We start from the raw sequence: 25,017 nt of genomic DNA on the forward strand, positions 1-25,017 counted from the left end.
CTGTCTCACTAGAGCTTAGCACTACTAAAATGTCTCTGTGATTACAAGCAAAAATGGACAAATACTGTCCATTTTTGCTGATGAAATGCTCGTTTCAGCCTGCACAGAAAAATGTGCTGTTCAGACTCCTTGGTGTTCCATGTATATCAGGTACTGGTCCCTAACAGGACAAGAAGAACAGTCTGAACCAGACAGACTGGAGACAGGGAACCTGCAGGACCTCCAGGTCTTGCCATGCTGGCTCACAGAGAACCTGCTGAGCACAGTGGGTGCTGCCTTCATAGGCTGCTGCTCCAAACCCACCTGCAGTACATGTAAAATGTACTGCAGGGGCAGTAAAATGGACATGAGCTCACTTCACTTTTTTTCATACCCCAAATCCAGCTGCCCTCCCTTGCTACACTGCCCCCTTTCTCACAGATACAAAGTCTGAAACTCCCAAGAGCACAGTTTTCTTAGTTAATCATCAGGCAATTTTTTTTTTCCTTTGTCTCTTTTTCCATTTCTGAGTTGCAACATCTCCTGCCAATGTTCAGCTTGGAATGAATTTCTACAACAGAGCCATATAACTTCTGAAAATAGATACTTACACTGGAAAGCTTGACACACCCTATATGGAGCCTGTGAGTGGCAGAACCATAATCAAAAGAGAGTCAAGACACTAGGCCGTGCTAGCAGCATTCAATTAGGCTCTGAGCAAAGCAGCCCTAAGAGAAGAAAGTAAATGGGAACTCTGTAAACGCCCCCAGGCTCTTTTCGTCACTCAGAGGCATTTCAGTTTGTTCTCTTTAGGGTGACCCTGGCTCAGGAGAGTTATTCCAATACAGCTGGTACATTCAGAACTCCTTGAAAAATAAAAATTCTTGGAAGTAGCCAACTGTCGTGATTTCCTGATATGAAACTGCGTGTAAAACCTACGGGGGAAAGAAGCCAGGAGTCATATGATATGTCTGAGCTCTGCCTATCATTAGCAAGGGTGGGTTTTTCAGGATAAAATCCTCCTGGGCCAAATAACAGGAGAGTGATAAATAAAGCTTGTCAACTGTCCTTTCTGACTCACTCTCTCCTGCTCAAGGGTGACTCACTGTCATGTGTGAAAGGCTGCCAGGTCTTCCTTACATGCTGAAACAAGCATGGGTTCTCTGTGTTAGACACACATAACCTCAGAAAAAGCAGACACTTGCTGCTGAGAAGGCAGCCCTGGAAAGGACTCTGCTGACTAAAGGACCTGAACTTCAAGGTATTTCTCAACCCTTTCTGAAAAGTTCAAGGTTGTTGGATAACCACAGAAAACTTAGATGCAAAGCAACGGCTGAGGACTTGGCTGGTGAGAGCAGTGTTTAAACCATGGCTTACTAGGACCATGAAGGTTTACCAGGTAACTCCTATGGAGTGAGCCAGCCACCTGTCTTCTAGGTGCAGACAGAAGTAACCGAGACCCTGCCTGGTCTAGAGCTGCCTTTTGTCCAAGGAAAATGGCATGAAAAAGGCAGTCCCTTGTTGCTCACTATTTCATGGGGCTGCTCTCTCAAGGAGCCTGTGAGGAGCCTGCCTTGAATCTGTAGAGAGGCAAACAAAGCACATTGAACATCATCTCTGAGTGTGAGAATTCACTGAGTGTTCCTGAGCTGCACCAGCAGCTGCCCAGTGCTCCCTCCTCTCTGCACTGACAAGGACCTTGCAGGTAACTGCACAAAAAGCTTGTTTTCACCCAGGAGCTTTGCTGCCTACGTGAGTGTGTGCTCCACCCTTTGGTCATCCCGGGCCCACCACTGGCCAAGTGCGCAACTCTGTGAAATCTATGCCCCGGGCACTAATAACAAATCCCAGTCATTAGCACATACCACAGTCTGCATTGCCCTGCAGACAGGTGGCAAAGGACACCTTGCCCTTGTACCCTTTGGAAGGCTCCATGCACTGTCTGTTGCTGTGCCGTGACAAAGCAAGGTGCTTTTGCAAGGACAAGCGTGCTGGGATGTCAGCCCTCAGGTCCCAGAGGGACTCCCAGCTTCCTCAGCTCCAGGTATTGGCCAACATCTTTCTGCATCACCTAGGGAAACCATGCTGCCACAGGGCAGTGATAGCACAGCTGCCTCCTGCCTGTCCCGCCAGGTGTGCACCATCCAGGAGTCACCCATGCAGCTGGGAAAGCCATTCACATGTGCTTTGACCCAGAAAAACTGCACCTAAAGCCCCATCTCACCTGGAGTCCTGGATGCTGAGAATTTTAAACTTTCTGTGCTGAAGGGCACAGACCCACAAGATAATACTATATTTGACCTGAGGCCGTGGAGAAGGCTTCCAAAATTGATTATTAGCACTGGGATTATAGGTGTGTAGTTTGATTGGAAGTATGTAATTTCACTGGGTGGAAGGCTTAGAGTTTAAGGTTTTAGAATATAGCAATATACATGGGGCAAGATGGAGGTTTTAGGGCAGTAGCTGGTTGTTGTTCTTTCCCTTCTTCTTTCTTCATGGGTGGTATCTTGTAATTGGACAGAAAAGTCCACATTGAAGACTTCCAGTGATCAGTTATTGGGTTAAAAATGAAAATAATTTAGGTGTCATTTCTTAATTGGATAATTTTGCCTTAAAAGACCTTGTAACAAGAGATTGTTAGCCATTTTGTAGCTTGTTAGTAGAGTGCTGTAAAACTCATGACTTGTGATATAGGTAAGAAATAATAAACACCTAAGCCTGAATGCAAAATATCATCTGGAGAGCTTCGATCCCGACCTTGACAGAGGGAGAAAAAAGAAGCCAAAACCCAGCATCTCACCACCATTTTTCAGATCATATGATCGCTAACCTGTCTGCCTGGAATGAAGGTATAACCTAGAAATGTTAATTTTGAATAGAATCACAGAATGGTTTGAGTTGGAAGGGACCTTAAAGATCATGTATTTCCAACTCCCCTGCCAAGGGCAGGGACACCTTGCACTAGACCAGGTTGCTCAAAGAATAAAGACTGTACAATCATTTATATGAGAAAGATATAGAAGCCACACACAGTTCTAAATATATCTTTTATATTTATTCTTCTCTGGGAGAAGGTTTCCATCCCCCTAAAATTTCTAAGAGGTCATATTTAAATATTTTTGCTGTGTACCAGAACGGATGTCTAATGAAAAGCTTAAAGAGAAGCTGCAGGCCACAGCAGCCTCATCCAATGGTAAAAGGACTCACCTGACACATGGAAAACAAGCCTAGGCCACAATGCTACTTAGGCATTTAATATCACATGTGCCAGGCTAAGTACTAGCTGTGAACCTGCACTCCAAGTGTCTGTCTCAATCAGGCAGTGCAGGGCCATCCCACAGAAGTGATCCAGTCCCTGGGCTATTGGTCACTCCAGAAGAAGTACATTTCTCATCATAACTGTGCTGCAAATTTTCATCCTTTTAAAAACTGAACCACGTATTGCAAGGGTAATATAATTGTATTCTTCTTATTCTGCATTCATATATTTTACTGAAAAACTTCCAAACTGGCACTAATGTGTCAAATTTCTCTTCTAAGCAATGATGAAATATTACATCTGTGGTTTTCTTCCACTTAATCATCCATTATTTTTCCACTGATTTTTATCAGCTATTACCAAGTCAGGATTTCATCCTTGGTAAAATTTCCATGCTAACATTTTAATATTTGGCAGGTACAGACAGTTTTATAGATAAAATAATCATAATTAAGGTTAATTTTATCCAAGGAAAAAAAAAAAAGAAATATAGGAAAGGAAATTTAAAATAACCAAGTGAACACAATATATGAAGAGATTCTGGAATAGAATAGGTTCCTTCAAAAGCAAAATTTCACCAATTTTTTGTCTCTACTAAGTCATGTCTCCTGGTTGTTTTGCTAACTCTTTAGAAAAACAGGCTTGGCACTGAAATCAATAATCATATTCATCTGCAGGTGTCAAAGCAGTTGTCAAAATCAGCCAGGAACATAATCTCCTCAAAAATGGCCCGACGAAGGCATTAAGATGAAGGACGAGGAATTACAGCCAAGATCTCCGGTCACCCAGCCCAGTCTTGTGTGTCAAACTCTCCCAGCTCTGACAAATGAGTTGGGCATCTTAAGCTGCAATTTCAAAGTGATTTACTGAGTAAAGTGAAACCATGCTGTCCCACAGACACCAGTGCTGCCAGCTGCTCTGACTGCAGCCACCTTCTGCCATTGCTCTCTGGAGCACAGTGCTGCCACTGCTCAGCCTTCCTCTGGGGCTTCTCAGGGGGGCAAACTGAAGTCATCTCTCAGGATAGAGGAATGCTCATCCTTGTTCTTGTTCTTCCTCTTCCTCTTCTCCTCCACTGTTCCACGGGGTGTGTGTATCCAGTATCTTAACTCACTACAATGAGCTCCAGTGATGCCGCCCTGTTAGAAAACATCATGTTAATCTGCTTGACACAATGAAGAAAAGAAAAACAGGAGGGAGGGGGACAGGTTTGTAATGTTTTCCTAGCAAAAGAGCCTTGCTTCCTTTAGCAGAGAATGCATGCTCTGCCCCAGGGGAAAGCAAATAACCATGCTAGTACCCTCAGCACCTTGAAAACCCCTTGTGCTCATGTCTGGAGTGAGCATACACACAGCATGGATTGCAGACATTCCCCCTGAAGCTCCCTGAGAGTTTGGTTCCCCTGCATACCAATTACATGACTCTGTGTGTAATGTAAAAAGCCAAGATGCTCGGGATGCACCTGATGATCCCAGAGCATGCACAGAACAATTACAGAAGCGTGTGCAGCAAATTTCACCCTCTCAAGAAATACCAGACTCACTGGTCATGTGCTGGAGACATGTCCAAAGGTTTTGCATGTGCAGTGCTGTAGCATTCATGAAGGCAATTCTTAATTTCTCATTTCTAGGCAAAAGAAGAGTTAAGTCTTAAAGAGAGCTTTTCATAGACTTCAACAGAGCAAAACTGATTTACTGATAACTCAGTAGTAGACTTACTGCATTTAAAAGTACTGCAGTGGTACTGTTAACCACTGCTGGATGGGAAATGGAATTCCCCTCCTGTGGCATACCCAGGCTTGAAAGATTTCTCATGGATCAGGAGAAAAGGTTTTGTTTCAATAACCATAAAAATTGTATGTTTAAAGTACAATGTAGTAACAAAATTACTTTCTTGGAATGAAGTATATCAGTAATTTCTGATCAGAACATTATTAAAAACTAATCAGAACATTATTAAAACTCAAGAAGACTAAAGAAGTTGGAATGGGTCATGAGCAAGGAAACAAACCCCATTTTGATTTTCAGAAGTTTTGATTCATTTCTGCTTAAGCTTATATTAAAGCATATTTCCTTTCCACAGATAACATATGTTTTTTGAACAAGCTCTATGATTGGTGGTAGGTGCTTTGCCATTGGATAACCAAGAGAACTATCTCTGCAAGCTTCAGGCTCTCTCAGGCCTCTCAGAACCTACTCTCCTGTTCCTCCTGTGCAGACCAAATCCTCAGTCCAGTGGCCCCTCTCCCAGTGAGAAAGATTTAGGTTTTATCCTTCCTTAAAGCACTACCAAATCCATGCATGGACCAGTGAAGATTTGAAAGCACTGGTTTTTTTAAAGGTATGCAGACAGATGAAGCTAGAAACAGAGTGAGCTCAGATGGATTCCACCTTGCTCAACTCTGACCAGTTTGGTATAGTCTTGGCTAGTCTAACCTGAGATCACCACTCAGTTTCCCTCAATAATCAATGGAAAGACACTGATGGGATGAGTCACTCTGTGGGGGTTCCTATCACACACATCTCTCTCAAGAGGCAACAATTCACTCTCTGGCTAAGCTTATTTGTTCCACAGTGGCTGTTGAGGCAGCTGAAGGCATGGTCTGACTGGACAGAGAGTGTTTAGGCAGCTGCAGGCAGACAAGATGATCCCCACCCTGAATGACAGCATTATTATCAGAGAAAATATCACTACCAAACACCAGCTCATTGCATCTCACCTCTGAGTGTCTGCTTGCTGATTAAAAAAACAAAATCTGGCTTTTCACTCCTATGTAACATTTGTCATCCCTGGCATAAACTGAATCAGCTCCCTATGAATCTGATCTCTACCAAGTCTGTTCTTGAAAAGATGGCATCACTGGGACTGCTGGGTATCCTTGGAACTAAATCCATAGTTCCACTCTTTCAGGGAAAAGCTTCCCAGTTTATGAAGTACAAAGTACAATATGGGCCCAGATATTCTGTACAGATTTTGCTGAAGCCCTGCTACATGGCAAGTCTCACAAATGGCTGCTGGAGCTGTATGTGGCAGGCCAGAGGAGTTTATTGGCATCTAGAAATGTCACCAAGGGCAATGGAAATGAAAGACTGTAAAATTTCTTACCTACAGAGATGAAACAATGAGACCAATGATGAGAAAAATCTGCAGAGCAGACTTCCCAGAGGGACCTCAGGCTGTGGTGGGAAGTGTCTGGAGTCCAAGAGCCACCAAGGGACTGAAACTCCCCAGCTTAGGGCTCCAAGGGGAAAAGGTTTGGGCTGAAGGGCAAAGAGATGGTATTTTACAGTGACACCCAAGCCCTGGAGGTCAAATTTTATTCTATGCACTCTACCCTACAAATAAACTACTGGGGGAACCAAAAGCAGAAAGGAGCATTTGGGTGTATGTGCAAGGGAGGGACATGCTCTGGGGTGACACTCAGTCACACTCTCTGTTTATCTTTGTGACTTTTTTACCTCAAAGAAGCTCCAATCTTTGTGCAATGATGTTTTTCTCCTAAGGCAGCAAACATGAGCACAAAATTAATAGCAGCAGTCATCCTTTCAGTTCTCTGAACAGAGCATTGAATATGACTCATGGGGCTTTGCCAAGCTGGCATTCCACCAGAGCAATAAAGTTGTTGCTGGTAGAGCCTCATTAGCAGCACGCGGAGACCCACTGTCCAGGAGAAAGACAGGACTTCTGCATTGCCTCAGAAGAAGAAAATGCAAAATATTGTATGGCTGAGTTAATTAAATCTGACAGAGAACAAAGCTGGTTGTGATGAGCAGGCAAGGCTCCCCTGCTATGCTCTCTAGACTGAGCTCTCTGCACAGGCCCCTCAAAAGTGGTCAGCACTGATCTAACCCAGTTCCCACTGAAGTCAATAAAAAAACTCTTCCTGACATCACTGGAAGAGCAACAAGCAGAGTTATTGGGAGCAAAAAGCCAGGACAACACTGAGACAATAAACTTGAAAACCAGGAAGGAGGTGCCTGAAGAAGAAATGTAAAACATGCTGAAGAACAACAAAGAGCCTTTGTTAAAGTAGAAGCAATTTGCCCAGTGGAAGCCAAAGAGATGCTGCCGCCACCCTCTTGAGCCCAAGATGGTCACACAAAGACAAATGACCATTCCTCATGGAAGTGGCCATTCAGCAGAGGGTGATGCACACATCCCAGCAGCCACTCTGCTCTCCTGGAGATGGCACAACTCACCCTCATGGGAATGCAAGCACGTTTTCCCTGCTAACCTACAGATCCCTGCAGGTCCTGCCAGCTGCACAGGAAAGCCTGTCTCCACATCAGCTCACCAGCTCCTGATGTGTCCCTCACCTTCCTGATAACATCAAGTGGTCCAGATTGATTCCCAGCTGCCATCATCCCAGAAATATCAATGCAGAGCAGTCCATGAAGATTGTACCTCTCAGACCTTTAGCTCTATTTACCATCCCTGGACTTCTATTTACTGATTTTTTTATCAAGAAAACCACATATCTCCATACCTGGTTCTCACCAGACACATTTCTGCTGATGCTTCATATAAATACAAGGGAAAAGAGACTTGACTCTGCATGTACAGCATGGCCCTTTGCCAAAGAAAACTCCCAAAACAGCTCCAATGATTTGGGTTCCTTATGGATTCTGGTAAAGAACAGCATTCTGTCTTCAGAGTACCAGAGAAGAGAAACCTAAAGTGACCCCAGGTACTTAAACCTAAATATGAAACCCAGATTCTCCTTTTAACATTATACAGCTCGTGTGGTGTCTGGGAACTAAGATCCTAGTTTAGCAGAGAAACCTATGTAGGAGCCAGGAACAGAAAGTAACACTAATAATTAGAGACAAAGAAGGCCAGGGGTCTCTATCCTTCTTTCTTCCAGTGCTTTCTTCCCTGAGGTGAGGCACTAAGCCAAAAGACCTGAGTGAAGTAAAGTTTCCTAAAATAAGTATTGAACTAGAAGGCACCTCCCATGTCTAAGGCACAGTTGCTAATTAGGAAAATTCAAAAAAAGGGTCAAGAAAACATCCTGGAGCAACAAGCTTCAGGACAGGACTTGTAAGAAATTTGAAAGAGTGAGCAAAAAGCATCGTGGCTTCTAGTAATGTAACAATATTTATTCTAGAATTGACACAGCAATATTGATCTCTCAGAGCTGTGAAGGGCATGGGGTGAGTTCATGCATAAAAGAAAGAGGAGCACAGCCCTGTTTGCCCCATTGATGCAGCTCTGGGAACACTCTGTATTGTTCCCATCGTGACAAATGCCCATAAGGAAACTGGCACTACAGAAAGCTTGCACAATCCTCATAACTTAAAAGGAGAAAGCCAGACACACCTATTCCTTCCTTAGCATTGGAGGCACAAAAGGACTAATGCTAGCATATACAAATAACAGGTCTGCAGGAACTCTCAAATTCTAGTCTGGAATAGTGTCAAGACAGGATTTTAATGCTGCATTTTACAAATCATCTAAGTGTTTAAGCTGAAGATGATCTCCACCTAAGCATCCCTTTTTGCAATTTCAGGGAAAACACTTCTGTGAAACATCAATAATTTCATGTAAACACACAGACTTTTGGCAGATCTGGCAGAGAAAGCACTTTACCAACATAGTATAAGGTTTCGTTGAAATGTTGCTATGGTGGATTGGAATGAAAAGCAACAGCTTCAACACCACCATGAACCCACAGCTGGGTTATAAGGAAATACAGCAAAACTGGGGCTGATATACCATCAAGAGTGTCTCAGCTTTTTAATCTAAACATTTTTCATGTTAAAAAAATAACTCATCCAAAGTAACCTTCCCCACAGTTTCCATTTCATCCAAACCCATGTGTGCTCAAAAAATTCCTAACCATCTTATAATTAAGAGTGTTAACCAGTTCTGTCCTTCAGCTCTTGTACTTGGCTGTTCATATAATGGTCTGGGAGGATCCAGATAACATTTAAGGCTGGAATGAGTCAGGCTGGAAAAGATTATGTTTATATAATTGCAGCATGGTATGGGAAGTGCCCTATATTATAAGAGGCTCAGCATTAGCCTAACTCTGAAGGCAGCTGTAGTCAGCCACCCTGTATGAGTAACTCAGTGAGCCCTCTCCTCACACAGCACCTGCCTTACATCATGAGGGCTTTAAAACACAGCTCTTTTCCAGCCTGTGTCTTTCCACAGCCTGGACACCAACATCCCAACCCAGCCTCCACCCCACACTGGGATGGAAATACTCAAGAACATGGTTTCACTCCCATGCTGGTGGTTTTTCACCACTGGATCTCTTGCTTGTCTCAATCCCTCCCTTTCCCCAGGCAGCAGGAATGGCTGAGGAGGCAGTAGAGCTAAAAACTCTTTGTTTTACCCATCTGCATCCAGCTCTTAAATCCAAATTATTTTAATAGGTTCCTCCAACTGATTCTGATAAGCACAGCCATCAGGGCCACCCAATAAGCAATGAAATGCTGTCATGACCCTCCCTGTCCAACCAGAGAGAAGGTTGACTCTGCTCATGAGGATTTGGGAGCAGAGAAGGCTGCTCCCACAGTGCCTGGTGAAGAGCTGATGTGTCAGGATCCAGGGGAAATACATTCTGTGTCCAGCACCTTTTGGTATGGGACACACTGTAATGGAAGCCCTGATAGGACAGCAATTTCAGCCCCTTTTGACTCCATAATTTCGTGGGTTACCTTCTCTTCTTGATTACAAAGAAAGCCAGGTTCCCCCACCCAGCCAGGAGCAAGGCTGCCTGGAGCAGTGCTGCAGGAAGGCAGGTGCATGTCTGTGACTCCTCTGGGGGACTGGCAGCAGTTTCACTCCAGCTGACTGAAAGTTTTCAAGAAAGTGCTCTGAGAGGATCCCAAGGGACTGGAGTGCTGTGTGGGGACTGCTGCTTTATATTGCCAGGGAAAGGAAATATTGTGTGAGGACATGCATGGCTGAGGAAAGAGTCCCTAACACTAGTACAGTCTATGCTCTCTCTCATTTCATTTTCCTTCCATTAAACATTTTTTTTCTGGGGCTTAGTTGCTGGCCAGGGTTAAACCACACCATCCTCATCACCTATTAAAAATCCCCTTTTTCTTGTCCTCATCAGTCCCTTAGTTTCTCTCCTTTTTCAAACACCCTCTCAGCCTCTCCTGCCTTCTGGTTCCTTCTCCAATCTCACTGTCAGTCTGTCTCCTTTTCAGCCCATGGCTGGGACCATCACTGCTGCAGCCTGGTTGGTCTCCACCACTCTGAAATAGCCATGCACCACCTTCCCAACTCAGAGGGGGGATCCTACACTTCCAGTGTCCAAGCACAGCCCCTTCCTACCTCTCCTCCCTGCAATTGCTGCCCTTCAGGTACATTGTCTCCCTCCCTTGCTAGACTTGTCTTTATGCTATCTCAGACTTGGCAGGAGAGAAAATTTATGCAGGTATAAATGGCAACCAGCAAGCACCCAATGATTTGCTTTCAAGATTAAGTGGAAGAGGCAGGGGTAAGATTCAGGGCTGCACTGGTTTTTGCCCTGCTGACTTTCCTGTTGAGTTCATTAAAGTTTTCTGTTCTGTCTTCAGCAACACTTCTGCATACCAGGGCTACATCTCTCCAGTCTGGTATCCAGAGCTCTGCTGCAATTCATTGTGGCCAAATCAGTTGTCAGCAGCTCACCAGAAACACTTTTGGATTTGGTTATGAGATGAGACAGAGCTGCAGGAAGATCAGAACACTTCACATGTGTCATGCAACAACGACCTTCACCCTGGGCTACTGAGGGCCCTGACAGAGTCCCCAGAAGGGACTGGCTTGCTTTGCACTGGGCATGTGGTGCTGCTGTGCCATTCCTAGAGGGTGAGGATACAGCACACCTTGGCAAGGTAGGCCTGGACACCCCTAACTTCACCAACACATCTTCTCTAAAACATCACAGTCCTTTTTAAAACAAAAGGCAACGATGTTTTCACAGAAGGGGCTCTGGACAATAGGGACACAGAAAAAGGGACAGTTCCTGAGAAGTTAGTGTGGATTTTAGGCACCCAAACCAACGTGCTGGCTGACACCACCATGAGGGATCCCTCTGGAGCATGGCTCAGATGCTTCCAGAGCAGCTGGGCAGTGCTGGTGGGGCCACAGGGGCTGGGGCTTGGGCCCAGACAGTCCTTCTTACCCACACAACACATAAGCTGCAGTCAGGCTGCTGTCTTTGATCCTGCACAGCCTATGAGCCCTTCCTGAAGGCAGCATGGCAGCCCTGGGGGCAGGGATCCCCAGGGCTGGCTTTGTCACTTTGTCAGCCCCGAGCTGTGGGTCTGGCTCTCCCGGAGTCACCACTTACTGCTCTTCAAAAAGGCCCACGAAGCCCTCGGGACCGCCTCCAAACAGGGCAGGCTGACACTGCAAGCCTGTATTTTAAACCAATTCACATCAAACACTAAGGAAATTCCAAACCAAAGAGTTTTCTATTTCCTCTGCTTCCCCTGTAATCCACCCGACTGTCTGCCAGTTCCTGGGAGTGCTGCTGGCCTAAAAGCTTCCAGCCTCTCCTCACACACGGGAGAATTGGTTTTATCTGTCCTTCCTTGATGGGCTCCAGCTCTAAAGCTTCCTACCCAACCCTTCCTTAATAAATTGAAACAATTACTCTGTGCTTCTCAAGGATAACTGCTAATAAAATTCAGCAGATTTCCCCCAAAAGACATGAAAGGGTTTGAAGTAGAACCAGAAACTAAAGGAGAAAGAAAATGCAGGACAGAAATAATAGCCCTTGTTCCATTCATGTCTCATCCACTGCTGGTGAGCTTTTGTTCTTAGAGTCACATATTTCAGAGATGAATCCTCCCAAGCTGTCTCCAGTGGGGAAATGCCTCATGCTCACTGCTTTGGAAAACTGGTTAGTTGTTTTTAATGTTATTTTACAAGATATTCCTGAATCTAGAAAAAATCATTAAAGCCTCAGGCTTGGCTTTCCAAAGAATCAGCAGGGCATCAACACAGGACAAAGTCACAAGAAGCAAAAGACATCCAGATTCATCCTGACTTTCTCTGACAGGACCCCCTTCCAATACTTTATTCTCCAGAGACAGTTTAATGCACAGAAGCAATGAATTCTGAAGGGTGGATGGTCTTAGGTGTCCTGAGGGACTCTGGAATCTGATACTTCTACAAATATCAGTGGTTTAGGTTCAAGACAGCTCAGGAGCTCTTCAGACCATCAGGTGTGGCTCAATATGGACAAAATTAGACCCAGCAGATGAGTTAAGCCTCTCAAATAGACAGCCCAGATGGCAGAAGCCCCCAAAACACACCCAGGAGGAGCAGGAATAGCCAGCTTTGTTTTCTGTCTCGCTAGGTTATCTCACTGGGCCTGCAAGAAGAGCTGCTGGAGGACTGCACAGCGTTGGATGTGCCTGTCACAGGTGAGCATGAGGCTGATAAAGGGCTAGGTGGGTCACCAAGCCCTGTCTCCAAGTAATCTGTCTGTTGGTTTAACTGGGAGCAAATTACAGGCATCACTAAGGAGAAACTCGAAGTGGCACTGGCATGTCTGGCCTCCAGCCTGTCTCTCCTTGTGGCACATTGCCAGCACTATGCAGGGAAGCAAAAGAGCCTCTGAAATTAAATTATATCTTGGAGGAAGAGGGAGGAGTTTTCTCCCTGAGCAGGCCACTAGCAGCAGCCCTGAGCATGGGATTTATGTGGGTTAGATACAGGAAAACAAATGACTGTGCAATCTTCTTTCATATTTGCCCAAACACATCAGCATATCACAAACCCAAGGATTCTTATCACAAGTGTAATTTTATGTCATTCCAATTCTATTCTGTAGTTATGAAATCCCTTTCACAAGCTCTCAGAACTCCACCTTCAGAACTACACTGTAGTTTTCTTACTTGCCCCCACTACTTTCCAGTGGAAGATCATTCCAGAATTTTACTCCACAGGAGGGGAAAGACAGTCCTTGCTACATTTGATTTGAAATATAGCAGATATAAGTTTGTAATTAGACCATGTGGACAAGAAGAAATGGGAGGTCTTGAATAGGGAAAGAAGATGTAATACCAGAAAGCTCTTCACAGCATGACTAACATCCCCCTGCTTCTCCAATTCAGCTAAGACACTAAAACAATTAAGGTTGAACTTCAACATTAAATAGGAACTAAAATTGCCTTTTGTAATTTTATTTTCCTTTTCTGGTATTTATATTTAAGTAGATCAATATCCTGAATTCCTGCTTCTGCATGGTAAGTGCCTGTTCTTTAATCTCTTAACTCTCAGGATTCAGATAATCCTGACAAGCAAGCGCATCCCTTCAGGGATGGTAATGAATCTAAATAAAGCCCTGTTGTAGAAAAGGACGGTACTCAGTATATGTTTCCCACCAATAGGCAGGACTCACTTTGAGAGCACTGCATGGCACAATGCACTGAAAAGTCTCATCTGCAGGGTTTATCCAGTAGCTTATAGCTGATCCCTACTAACCAGAGGTCCCTTGATCCAGGAAACACAACCCTATATTGCAGTAGGTCTGAGCTCCCCTTTGTTTCAGTCTCTTGCTGCATTTGCCACACCAGTCAATGACAGAGTGAGGTGTCCTGACCCATGGTGTGGCCTCCTTGTCCTTTACCAGCCAAGAGCAAGGAAATCTTTTTGTGAAGTGCAGCCCAGAGCACCTCAGCTGAGTCTATGACCTTTGTGTACTGAACTGTGCTGATGGTTTTCTTTATTTATAAATTGTTCCTTGAGCAATGAAAGAAGCATCTGTAAATCTATGGATGTAGAACAAATCAATTCCTTAGGGAAAGCAATCCTCCCACACTCTATTCTTCAATCCAGATAAATCTGCCTGTCTTTATATCAAGGCTTCATGAACTGTGAAGCAGGTAATCATGAAGTGATTTAGGAGAATGGTGAAACAATTCCAGAAACTATTAGAGTCCAGAAAATCACAGAAGTTTGATACAATCACAGCTTGTAATTCTGCAGTGCTTTCTCCCAAGGCACATAACCCTCTAACACAGCAGCTCCTGATCTGTCCCCTGGCATCCCCACTTCCACTCTGCAAGGCAGCAAATGTGGTCACACACCCTAACTTGGGAACTGCTTTCCTAGCACTTATTCCTCATGCTGTAACATGTTTCTAGCACCCAAGAGTCATCAGAACCTGCTTTGCAAAGTATTTAGAAATGAAGTCTTAAAGCAGTGTCACCCACAGCACAAATTAACACGCAGCAAACTCAGTTGTGAATATTTGCTGCTGTGTTTTGCAGGCAGAAATGTCCAGATGCTAATGTTAATTCTGGGAAAGGACATTAAGGGATGGTCATTTGGTCCAAGGGACTGATTTAACACCAGTGGTAGTAGAAATTATTTATTCAAATCCCCTTGTGGACCCAGATTATTTGGTGACCCCATTGCAGCAGGACTGGACCCTGCCACCACCCTGAACAGAAGACTGTGCTGATGCTGTGGCACATGGACAACAGAGCTCACCATTCAAGGAAGGGCTAAAGCAAAGCAGGGTTCAAGCCCTGCCAGAAAATCTGCCTCTCCCCAGCTAGAGGAGCCTATGCCCTGGAGTACACAGAGGACAGGGAGATGGGAGATATAAATGGTGAGAACAAGGGGTTTCTATAGTATCCCATATATCCCAACATAGCCAGCAGCTCCTGCTCACAAGCAGAGTCCCAATGATTCTGACCTAAAAGATCTATGGATCTATCTGGATCTATGATTCCAGATTTGCTGAGGCAAGCTCTGTGTATTTATACCCCTAATGCACTCACAAAATCAAGGATCTGCATTCCTTTTCCAGGTAATTTCAGGGCAATTTTTCCCAGGTGAAAAGGTAGGTAGAAGAGCAGGGCCATGAGAAACTCATCTAGTTTCTCATTCCTAAGTAGAAGGTGGAATGGTCACTGTGAAGTTTCCAGATCTGCAGATAAAGACACCACCAGACCATCAGGAGAAAGAACAAAGTCTCTGCTCAAGGGCTGCATTATACCAAATATTAGCAAAATGGCTGAGACCTATTTGTAGCAAGCACTCCACCCCACACTAGGACTTTGAAGGTTTTTAGAGAACTACTGACAGTCCAGTAAACATGCTGAAGAGTGGATTGAACTGGGTACTACCAGAGCCATTTCCAAGAAACATATTTCCTGCACTTCACCTTCCTTTAGGTAACAGAATAGAAAGCTTTCAAACAGGTGATAAAATTATTTCTTTGCATGTGTTCAACACAACATGAATTCAGTATTGTTTCCCACTGAGAGATTTTAAACCTCTGATATTTCCCATTCTGCTTCTCAATCAGAAGAGAGGTCCCTCCACATCCAGCTACAAGCAAAATTCTCAAAGCAAACTCTGCATGACATAGTTCATACCAGCTACAAAAGGTAATGTGATGTGAGTCACTCAGTTCTTTCAAAAGCAGAGCAGCATCTGAGAGCATACAGAGGAGAAAAATAGTATTTCCTCAAAAAATTGCTAGTGTCAGCAGAAAAAGCTTTCTAAGTTGTAGAGGCAATGGCTTGCTGATGTGAAATACCAGCAATTACTCACATTTTATATCATCCAACGTCACCTATTCATGTTGTATCCACTTGTTCAGCCTATGCAATTTTCCTTCTTTGTCAGCCAGCCTTCTCTCAGGGAGCATGGCACTGCAATCCTCTTGGAAGATGCTGGTGGTTGACCCATATATAACATTCAAGGACACAGGGCTCATTCCAGTCTGAGAATATTGTCTGCCTGGTACATGTTCTCTTCATTGCACTCAGTTTCAAAGGGACAAGCAGTGAAATGTGCTTGGAAGGTATCCTGAACTAACTTTCAACTGTTAGAACCACAAATCAGGCTGGGGATGTTGAGAGAAACAGGACATTTCACCTCTAAGGTTGCAGCTGAAGTTGCTTCTTTAGTTGCTAATATAATAAGTTGCAACCATATTATATAGATCAAAGAAGTTTTAAGTAATGGATGAAAGTCAGCTATACCATGTTGTGAATTTATAAAATTAATAACAATAATAATAATTTAATCTTTGAAGTGCCTTACACAGATGAATTAATTACCTCACAATACTCTTTGGAGTAGATGAGAATTATTACCTCATTGTGAGCGATCTGGAAACAGCAACAAAGATGCTGAATGACTTTACCAAAGTCAGACCAGGCTGAGCCTGAGCTAGCATTCAACACCAGGCATGTCTGGCTCTGTTTTTGTGTTCAGACCACTCATCCACCCTGTTGAAATGACAGCTGGCTTCCTGTTTCATGTGCTTTGTTCAGACATGATCCTCAGACAATGGGTGAAAATATTGCCACCCAGATGATCTTGTTTCTTTTGGAGCTAGGCTAGTCGAATTGAAATACCTCTTTAATGTCTTAACATGCATTTCCCAAAAGAGAGCATTTTTTCCTTCCTTGAGGTTTTCCTCAGCTGCTGGATTGGAGCTGAAATACAGAGTATGAGCATGAAGCAGTATGATTTGAAATTACTAGCAGCAGTACCAGAAGAGGTCAACATCCCAGAAAATTAAGATATATCTATTTTGACCTCTAGCTGACACTAAGAAAATATTTGGGTTGTGGTGAGGCCATTGTGAGATGTTGCTTTCAAGAATACAGAAGCAAAGAACAAAGGGGTTTCTGGGGCTCTCTTGCTCTGCCTCCTGCCCCATATACCCTGTGACACGTAAACCCTTCCAGCAGTATCTCCAGTGGCTTCAGGAAGATTTCAGATGCAAACTGTCCCATTCCAGAGCTCTTCTTTGGGATCACTGAGGGAAGATCAGGCAGAGGTCACCACAGAGCCCACACCTCTCCCTAGAGAGTTGCCAGGCAGAGTCAGCAGCATTCCCAACCCCAGTGGAGAAGCTGGCTGAAGCTGCTGAGACACAGGCCATGAAAGGTGTCTGCTGTGGCTGTGTGACCAGGACAGAGGGGAGCAGCCTGGCTCCAGCCAGACAAAAGCTTGGAAAATGCCCAGCAGGGCAGGAGGCAGCAGCAGGCAGCATGGGTGACCCACTGCTGCCACACTCCACTGGCTCCCTGCGCCTGAGAAAAGAGTAAGGCTGGGGATAGCTTGGGTGCTTTTAGGTTTTGAGGTTTTTCCCCCCTAATGGTTTAAAAGGCCTGATAATTCCCTTATCCACACCTGCCAAAGACTTTCAAAGCAGAGTTAGGGTGCACTTTTTCCCCTGCAGAGCTGTGGTTTCCCTAAAGGTCTACAGTCCTCCACTGCCCACCACTGCAGAGTCACACACACCACAGGGAACATCACTCCATGGACCCCACCTGGGGACACCTGGGGTGGCATTTGGCCCTCACATCCAGCACAGCTGCCCTAGGGTGTGGGGCACATTTCTGACACACAGCACACAATTTTGGCTGTCCCTCTGTAGTTCTGCTTGAGAGAATATGGATGTGTATTTCTCTGCTTGAGAGAATAAATGTGTATTTCTCCTTTACTCCATTAACACCATGTAAGAATTTGTCCTGTGGTTGATGCTTGGGTAAAAAAAAAATACTAGACTGAATTTACTTGGAACTTCTGTATTTATCAAGATCTAAAGATGCATAATTTGAAACCAAACATCATTATTTTACCTTCCAGATACAAGGGTGTCAGTATCAGCTTTTCAGTACCACACACCTCAAGTCAGTCATATCCTCTGCAAGGAAGCAGTGTATAGAGGGCATGCCATAAATCTGTGCTCAAAGTTCTCAGACCAACAAAGATTTATAATGTAAATTCTGTGCATATTGGGCACTTTCCATCAGATACTGCTTTTCCCCCAGATATTGTTTGTGTGTGAGTTATTTTAACAGAAGTTCTCAAAGGTTGCCAGTGGAAGAGAAAAATGTGTATTTGTTCTTTTTTTGTCTTTCAGGTTATGAATAACTAATGGGAAATTTGCTAAAGGAATCAGTTCTTTGATTGCCAGTGAATCTGAAAAGACTGAGAAATTTAATGAAACCAGGCATTAAACAGCACATTCCTTTGGGGGTTTTTAATAATATTTATGTAATTGTAGAATCTAAGTATCAGGAGAAAAGAAAGCTTTTCTAAAAGATGGAATATATTATGCATGCTCCTGATATTCTGAGAATTTTAAATAAACACCAGATAGACTGTTTAGAGGATACTGGACAAAACTACTGGTAACAGCATTTTACAGCATCTATATATTTTTAAGAAATTCAAACAAAAATATCCCCTGGAAATAAATGAGGTTTATTACTCCTTTCTTAATTAACAAGAGAGACTTGCAAACCCTTAACTATTACTTGCAGGTCAGCTTTAAAGCAAAATGACTCTTATTGCTGAAATCCCTCTGCCTACAAATTTAAACTGAGTGAAACTTTAGACTTTCCTGTGACTTTTTGCCAGGTACTATTCAGCCAGGCAGCCACAAGGCTCTCAGAGATCCTTACTCAATCTAATTTGGTAGTAGAGGCTGGATATGGGACAACAGAATAATTTCAAGTCAGCAGCCCACAGCCCATGTGGTGGTTAGACCACAGAGATGAATATGAGGAAATAATGGCTCTAATCCTTTGACAAAAAGTGGTTATTTCAGCTTGCCTCTTCTAGTCTTCAGTTGCAGCTTTCTAATAGTGTTTGGCCAATCTTGGATGAAAAGGCCCACGCAAATGCTGCACCTTTATGTTACACACAAGGGATTATGAGCCATGAAAGAAAAATAGGAAAGGTGGTAATCCAGCACAGCAAGATTTACCAGCACACCACAGGAAGGAGAAAATTCCACCCCTGTGTCTTCAAAATGCATCCTAGCCACTTCTCACTAAAGCAAATGGCTGAATGACTGTCCCAGCCACTGTGCTGGGGCAGCAGGACAGGTCCTGCCCACCCATGGGGCCTCCTGTGGCCCCTGGGATCTGCTGCAGAGGCAAACATGAACAGGATGGAGCTGGGAAGGTGGGGAGGCTCACAGATGGCATAGTGCTGCCAGGACACTGCTGGGAGTGAAGGGGTGACACTGCTTACAGCAGTGACCATCTGCTGTCCCCTAGGAACTGCAGATCCCAGCACAGACCCTCCCCTGCAGCCTGCTCTGGCACCAGGAGTCATGGCCAATGTGCTCTGCTCCTCCAGCTCTGCTAAGCAGCTTCCCTGGGTAACATTTTAGTCCAAACTGGGAAAGGAGTTTTTTCCATTTGATAACATCTCCACAGCCATTTATTTATGCTCATTGTGGCGTTGATGGTCAGCAGCTGCAGAGATTTTCCTGGTTTTCCCAGGACTGGCAGCAGTGAGGGCAGCTGCTCCTTGTCCTTCTGTTATGGGCAGTGAGAGCACTCTGAATGTTAAACACACTTTAGCTTTGGGCTTTACAAGATTTCAAACTCTATCAGGTCACAAATATGTGGTACAACCTAGGTCCTTATGTGAGCAGTCAGCTCAAGATTTGGAAGCTGCACCTGGCAATAATTCCCATACACTAAGGCAGGTCACTTTAGAGCATGATTTTGAGGTTTAGAATCTTTGGGATATTGTGAAACATTTGGTTTTCCAAGCAGAGAATCTCTCACACATCATTCACAGTGGGTCACTGTTGTGTATAACTGGTATTGCTTGGTTCACACCCAAAATTGGTACAAGTTATGCTGACAAAAGCACTTTTTGCCAGTAGAAATCAAGTCTCCATCAAGGCTGATGTTTCACATTACAGCTAAACCAGCTTAAGATCCAGCTGTTAATGGAAGAAGCATTCCTGACCCCATCAGAATGTTCCCATCATTTACCTGTGTGATGATTCTTTATCTTTGACCCCACAGCAAGGCAGCTCCCTAAACTGTCAAAAGAAGTCATCCAGCAAAAATAAACGAGAAGCTTTCTGTTTAGTTAGCATTTTATATCAGTTCATGGTGGAGTCAGACAAGGGCCAGTGGAGATACAGATAAATACAAGGGGACAAGGGAAGGACCACACCTTGCAGCAGACCAGGTCAGCTACAACCTAAGAAAATGTTGCTGCACTACTGTATACTTTGAAGGATGAAAATACTTAATCTAAGACTTCTAGACAGGTCAGGACAGTAAGACAGAAGGAATATTTTCTGTGCTTCTACCTCTTAAAAATGGCATCAACAATTTTTGCAGTAGTTGCTCACTAGGGAAAATAGTCCTGAAAGTATCACAGGTGTTCATGACCACGTGGAAGAACAAATGGACAACACAATGTGGGGAAAGAAAATTTCCATAAAGTAACCTGTCCCTAACTTCCCTTACTTCCAAACCCTTCCAAAGACTGCATCTTTTCTCTTATGGGTACTATTTAGAGGAATATCCATGCAAACAGAACAATTCCATGGATAGGTAAGCAAAGATCTCAAAACAGCCTGAAAATTGCTCTCTGGCTCTGCTGTCTGCAGCCATCTCTTTCCAGTTTTTTATACAAATGCATTGTGTATGTTGTGTTTTCAGTTGCTATTGCCAGCTGCCAAGTGCATATCTATGACTTGGCAGCCAAGTTACATACTTAAGAGGATGAGAGAAGCAGGTTTGGGAACAACCTCAGATCTCATCCATGGCAGCCAGGCAGCATTCAAGGGAAAAGAGAATGGATGGAACTGATGGCTCTTTGGCTCATTTTTAGAGAGCAGGGCTGTCATCAGCCTCAGGAGACCACTGGCCCCTCTTGACTTCAGTAAAAGTTGTGCTAAAAGAATTGGCAAAAGTAGGGGATGTGTAGCAGAGACCCAGGGCTACCTGTGTTAGTGTTTGAAGTGCAGGAGGAAGGGGAGAGAAACCTTCTTTTGTAATGGAAATCTGCTTTGAACACTCCACAAAAAGCATAACACTAAGCTCTCTGAAAAAAACCTGGCATTTCCAGTGGAAGATGCCATTATAGACACATGGCATTTGGCTTTTCCTGATTTATCACCTTCTTCCTTGTGGGAATAGTACACATCTGAGGGGTGGAAACTAAACAGATAATGTGAAGCAATCAAGATGTGATGGTGGTGAGTTCCACATGCAGCATCCTAAGCAACAATTCTTCTTCAGAGCTGTAAATAAGTAAATAAGGTGTATGTTGAATCAGAAACTACTACCTTCTTAGAGCTTGCACTGCCCATTGTGTGCACTGGCTGAGGCAGGTGCCCTGCAGAAGAAAAAAAAAATTTAAAAACCTGTTAGTGCATAATTAAAAACTGGGTTATGAGGCATAAGCACAAAGAAAGCAAGCAACAGACTTGCTCCAATTGTCATAATTCTGAACAACTGACCTTGAACCCTTAATAGTCTTCTTTTAGTGTTGTTTCTTGTGGTGTTGGTGTGTCCATGAGCATCCCAGTAACTGAGAACACTCAACAATATGTATATGTACCCATTCTTTAGGAATATCTAATGTTTAATTAGGATATCACACCCAGAAAGTAAACAAATGCATAAACTCAATAAAAATATCACTGACTCACCATGCAGTCTTCCAGCTCTTCTCTGCCTCTTTATTCTTGCTTGTCAAGCCTCTGTCTCCCATACCCACTGTATTAATTTCCTCCTCTTTTCCCAGGGGCTGTTAAATGTCAGCCCTGGTTTCTCTGGGAATGCTAGACTCCATGTGTGCATTACTGTTTGTATTGGACACACAAGCATAATTTCAATTTCACAGTAGCTAATACTGTCCATGACTACACCATTTACCTGCTAAGTGCTCTGCCTGCTCATTAAAAACAGGATCATGCTGTGTGAATTGAATAAATACTGTCCCCTGGGCAAAATACCATGAACATTGGTGTAGGTTTTCACTTCAGTTTTGTGCAACATGGAAGCTCCTAATTCCCTGTTTTCAGCAATTTGAACACTGCATTCCTTAGATACCCCAAAGCAAAGGGCAGTTTGGTAGCTGCAGAGTAACTTCTGGAGAGGAACCACGTCCACCTCACATCCAGCACCAGCCTGTCCCAGAACCAGAGCCCTCACAGCCACATCCACAGCTCCAGCCCGGCTGAAGGTGCTGACAGGCAAAGGCAGAACCAGGTCCTGAGTCCATGCCAAAGGTCTGAGGGGAACCCAGGAGTTCCCCTTAGCTGCAGTCTGATTTTGGAAAGCCAGAAAAACCAGCTGCACGTTCTTCTAGTGAACTCCTCGTGCCACTGCTCCCCCTGCATGGTTTTATCAGATGAGGTTATTGAACAGGAGCAGCTGTCAGCCCCTTTTCTCACAGCCTTGTGCCCCCAACAATCAACCTTTTGTTATTAAAGTGCCTCTGACAGAAAGGAAGACCTATGAAAAGGTATCTCACCCTCTAAAGGTATTTTCAAAATTTTGATTTTGATTCTGTATTCTGAGGTGGTCAGAAATCTATGAACTTTATCAAAAAATTTCATAGCCTAATTTCTAGTTCTTCTCAGGATATAATAACCATATCCCTGCTACAGAAATAGGGGGGGGGAAAGGTGAAAACTTAATATAGAAATGCTATAGACAATATCTTCTCTATTCAATTTTGTGAGCTTTGAAGGAAATTTGAAGGAAATTATGGCAGACAACCTGGGTTTTAGTTTTTCATGGATTACAGAGACTTTTTACATTATCAGAATTTTAAAATTAGTTATCTCCCACCTGTAGTGCTGAGGGTAAGATTAAGGACTAGCTACCATCAAATGTCTTTAACCAGGCTGTGTTGGAAAATTTGCAAACACAAATGCAAATGAATGAGGTCTTCAGCAGGGAAATAAGGAGTCTTCCAATTGAGCAATGGGGTTTTGAAAGTAATATATGTACATTTTTAGATACAGCCTGGCAAAAAGAAATTCTGTTTTCATCCATGACATGTGATTGCTAGACTCAGTGCAACTGTGCAGCATCTCTTACAAGGATTGACAGAAAGTATTTCATGATGCTTGGCAGTGAATATAGAAAGGCAACCAAGATCTCCTAAGCCCATAGAGGTTTCTGTAGAGCGCTGCCAAAGTACAAAGCATTGCCACTTCTGGAAGTGGTTTTGTCTCCTTTATCCTAGCCAAGATAGATTTTTAACTGCTGACCTGCAAATTATTTAGAGCAGTTTCATTTTTAACTGCTCCAGCAGGTAAGGTACAGGTGCTGCCAACTGCTACCTAAGCATGGCAAGAACAACCTCACACTGCTTGGTCTGGGATTCAACAGAAATCTGTCAGCTTTTGCAGAGGCCAGCTCACAAAAAGCAATTCCTGAATGGTGAGAGAGAGTACCTTCAGCAGTGGAAAAGGGGCAAAATTTTCCTGTACTCTCAAATTTCTTTAAGACTACAAAAAAAGGCCTGGCTCTTAGAGGGAAATTTCTCCCCTCTCTGAAATTCCTGGCTGGTGCTGTTATTGGGATGATGAGGTGAGCCAGCTTGTCTCTGTCTCCACCCTCTTGATGCAGGAGACACTAAAGGCAAATGGGTCATGCAAGGGTGGATCAGGGGGTTTTAATACTCCCATTTCATATGTGGAAGTGAAATATGTTGTTGCATCTGGAAATGCTGGCCTGCCCAACTCTATAATCACCACGCTGCTGCAAGTAAGATCTGCTCCACAGGCAGGTCTGTGCTATAGGCTCCTGCCTGCATAAATACATGGAAGAGAGCAGCAGAGAGATGTGATACCTGACCCACATAGGTGTGCTAAAGAGGCTTTACTAGCATAACTTGTTTTGCTGTGGGGTAGGGAGGGGTGATAACTTTCCTAACTACAGAACGTAATTTTGCTGCTGTAAGAACATCCACATGCTTTGCTGCTTTAACATCCCAGGACTCCCGAGTGCCAGCGTGCAGCATACCTGGCAGAGCAGAGATCAGACCACCATGTGCTTCTGAAGGGACACAGTAAGGGAAACTCATGCCAGGCACAGGGCCAAGGAGGAGAAACGAGGAACACCTTTGAGATAAGTCAAGTTCAAAATGCTGTTACCCTGCACTGCAGTGACAAGACTGAGAAAAAGGAACTTTAAGTATGCATGCTGGGTGTAAGCCCATGTTTTTCAATGTGATGCCTCGCATTTAATGTGAGTGCCAATGTGGAAATGTGAATTTCCTGAATATTTTTTATCTTTCTTCCTGTTCCTCCTAAGTATCTGCAGGCTTAAACTGGAGAAGACAAAATTTATGGTGCAGTCCTGAGATCCTTCATCTCAGGACGAAGTACCTTGGCTGCACCAAACCTTCAAGGAGAACCTAAATGACAGGCATCTCCCAAAAGAAATGCTCCCCAGCCTGCAGGGCTGCACGCAGTGCCTCCCGAGAGATAAAAGGCAGGCAGCTGGGATGTATTCATTCCTGCCTTGAAGATGGTATCACAAGGGATGAGCAGGGCTGCAGCCTGTCTGCGAGTCCTGTGTGCACAACTTCAAACAGACGCTCCGCAGCGGCGGGGCCGGGCTGACTCACCCGGCCGGCTGGGTGGACACAGCCTGTCCGAGCACGTCCCGGCTCCCCATGGGCTGCCCTCAGACAGCTCTCTTGTCCTCAGCTCCCTCCCAGGGCTCTCACACTGCACGGGATTTTAGCAATGCTTTCGGCTTGGGCTTCTTTTTTTTTTTGGCTCTTTCCCCTGCAAAGTTACAGTGGAGAATTGCAGGAGGCACGGCTTGGCTTGAGGGGTTTAATTTGGGTGATTAAATTCTCCAGGATTAACGCCACGGGTGTTGCTCTGTTTGGAATAACACCATCCAAACTCAATCAGAAAAATATATGGAGCCATCAAAAGTTAATATAGGAGTTGCACAAGTGCTAGAAAGTTACAAGCACTTTACGTTCTCCCTTATGGGCTTTGTCTTTCTTGCAGAGCCTTGTTGGAGCGTGGCAAAGTTCAGAAAGCCAGCCCA

General features: G+C 44.1%; 1 protein-coding gene across 2 annotated transcripts in view; it reads right to left on the reverse strand.

Moving 5' to 3' along the window:
* Positions 1 to 3,088: 3,088 nt before the first annotated feature.
* The window catches only part of ZBTB1 (zinc finger and BTB domain containing 1), a 60,020-nt gene continuing 38,091 nt past the window's right edge, over positions 3,089 to 25,017 (reverse strand). Inside the window, exons 4-6 of one of the 2 annotated variants that reach the window (XR_007777780.1) lie at positions 21,279 to 21,328; positions 4,782 to 4,864; positions 3,089 to 4,377 (exon numbers count right to left, since the gene is read on the reverse strand). Coding sequence is in view for 1 of the 2 variants with exons in the window: in XM_050975630.1 (XP_050831587.1) it covers positions 21,283 to 21,328 (46 nt within the window). In the remaining variant the exon portion in view is untranslated. The remainder of the gene's footprint in view (positions 4,378 to 4,781; positions 4,865 to 21,278; positions 21,329 to 25,017) is intronic. The other variant, XM_050975630.1, reaches the window with a different exon arrangement.

Source organism: Serinus canaria, chromosome 5, assembly GCF_022539315.1.
Source record: "Serinus canaria isolate serCan28SL12 chromosome 5, serCan2020, whole genome shotgun sequence".
Taxonomy (NCBI): Eukaryota; Metazoa; Chordata; class Aves; order Passeriformes; family Fringillidae; genus Serinus; species Serinus canaria.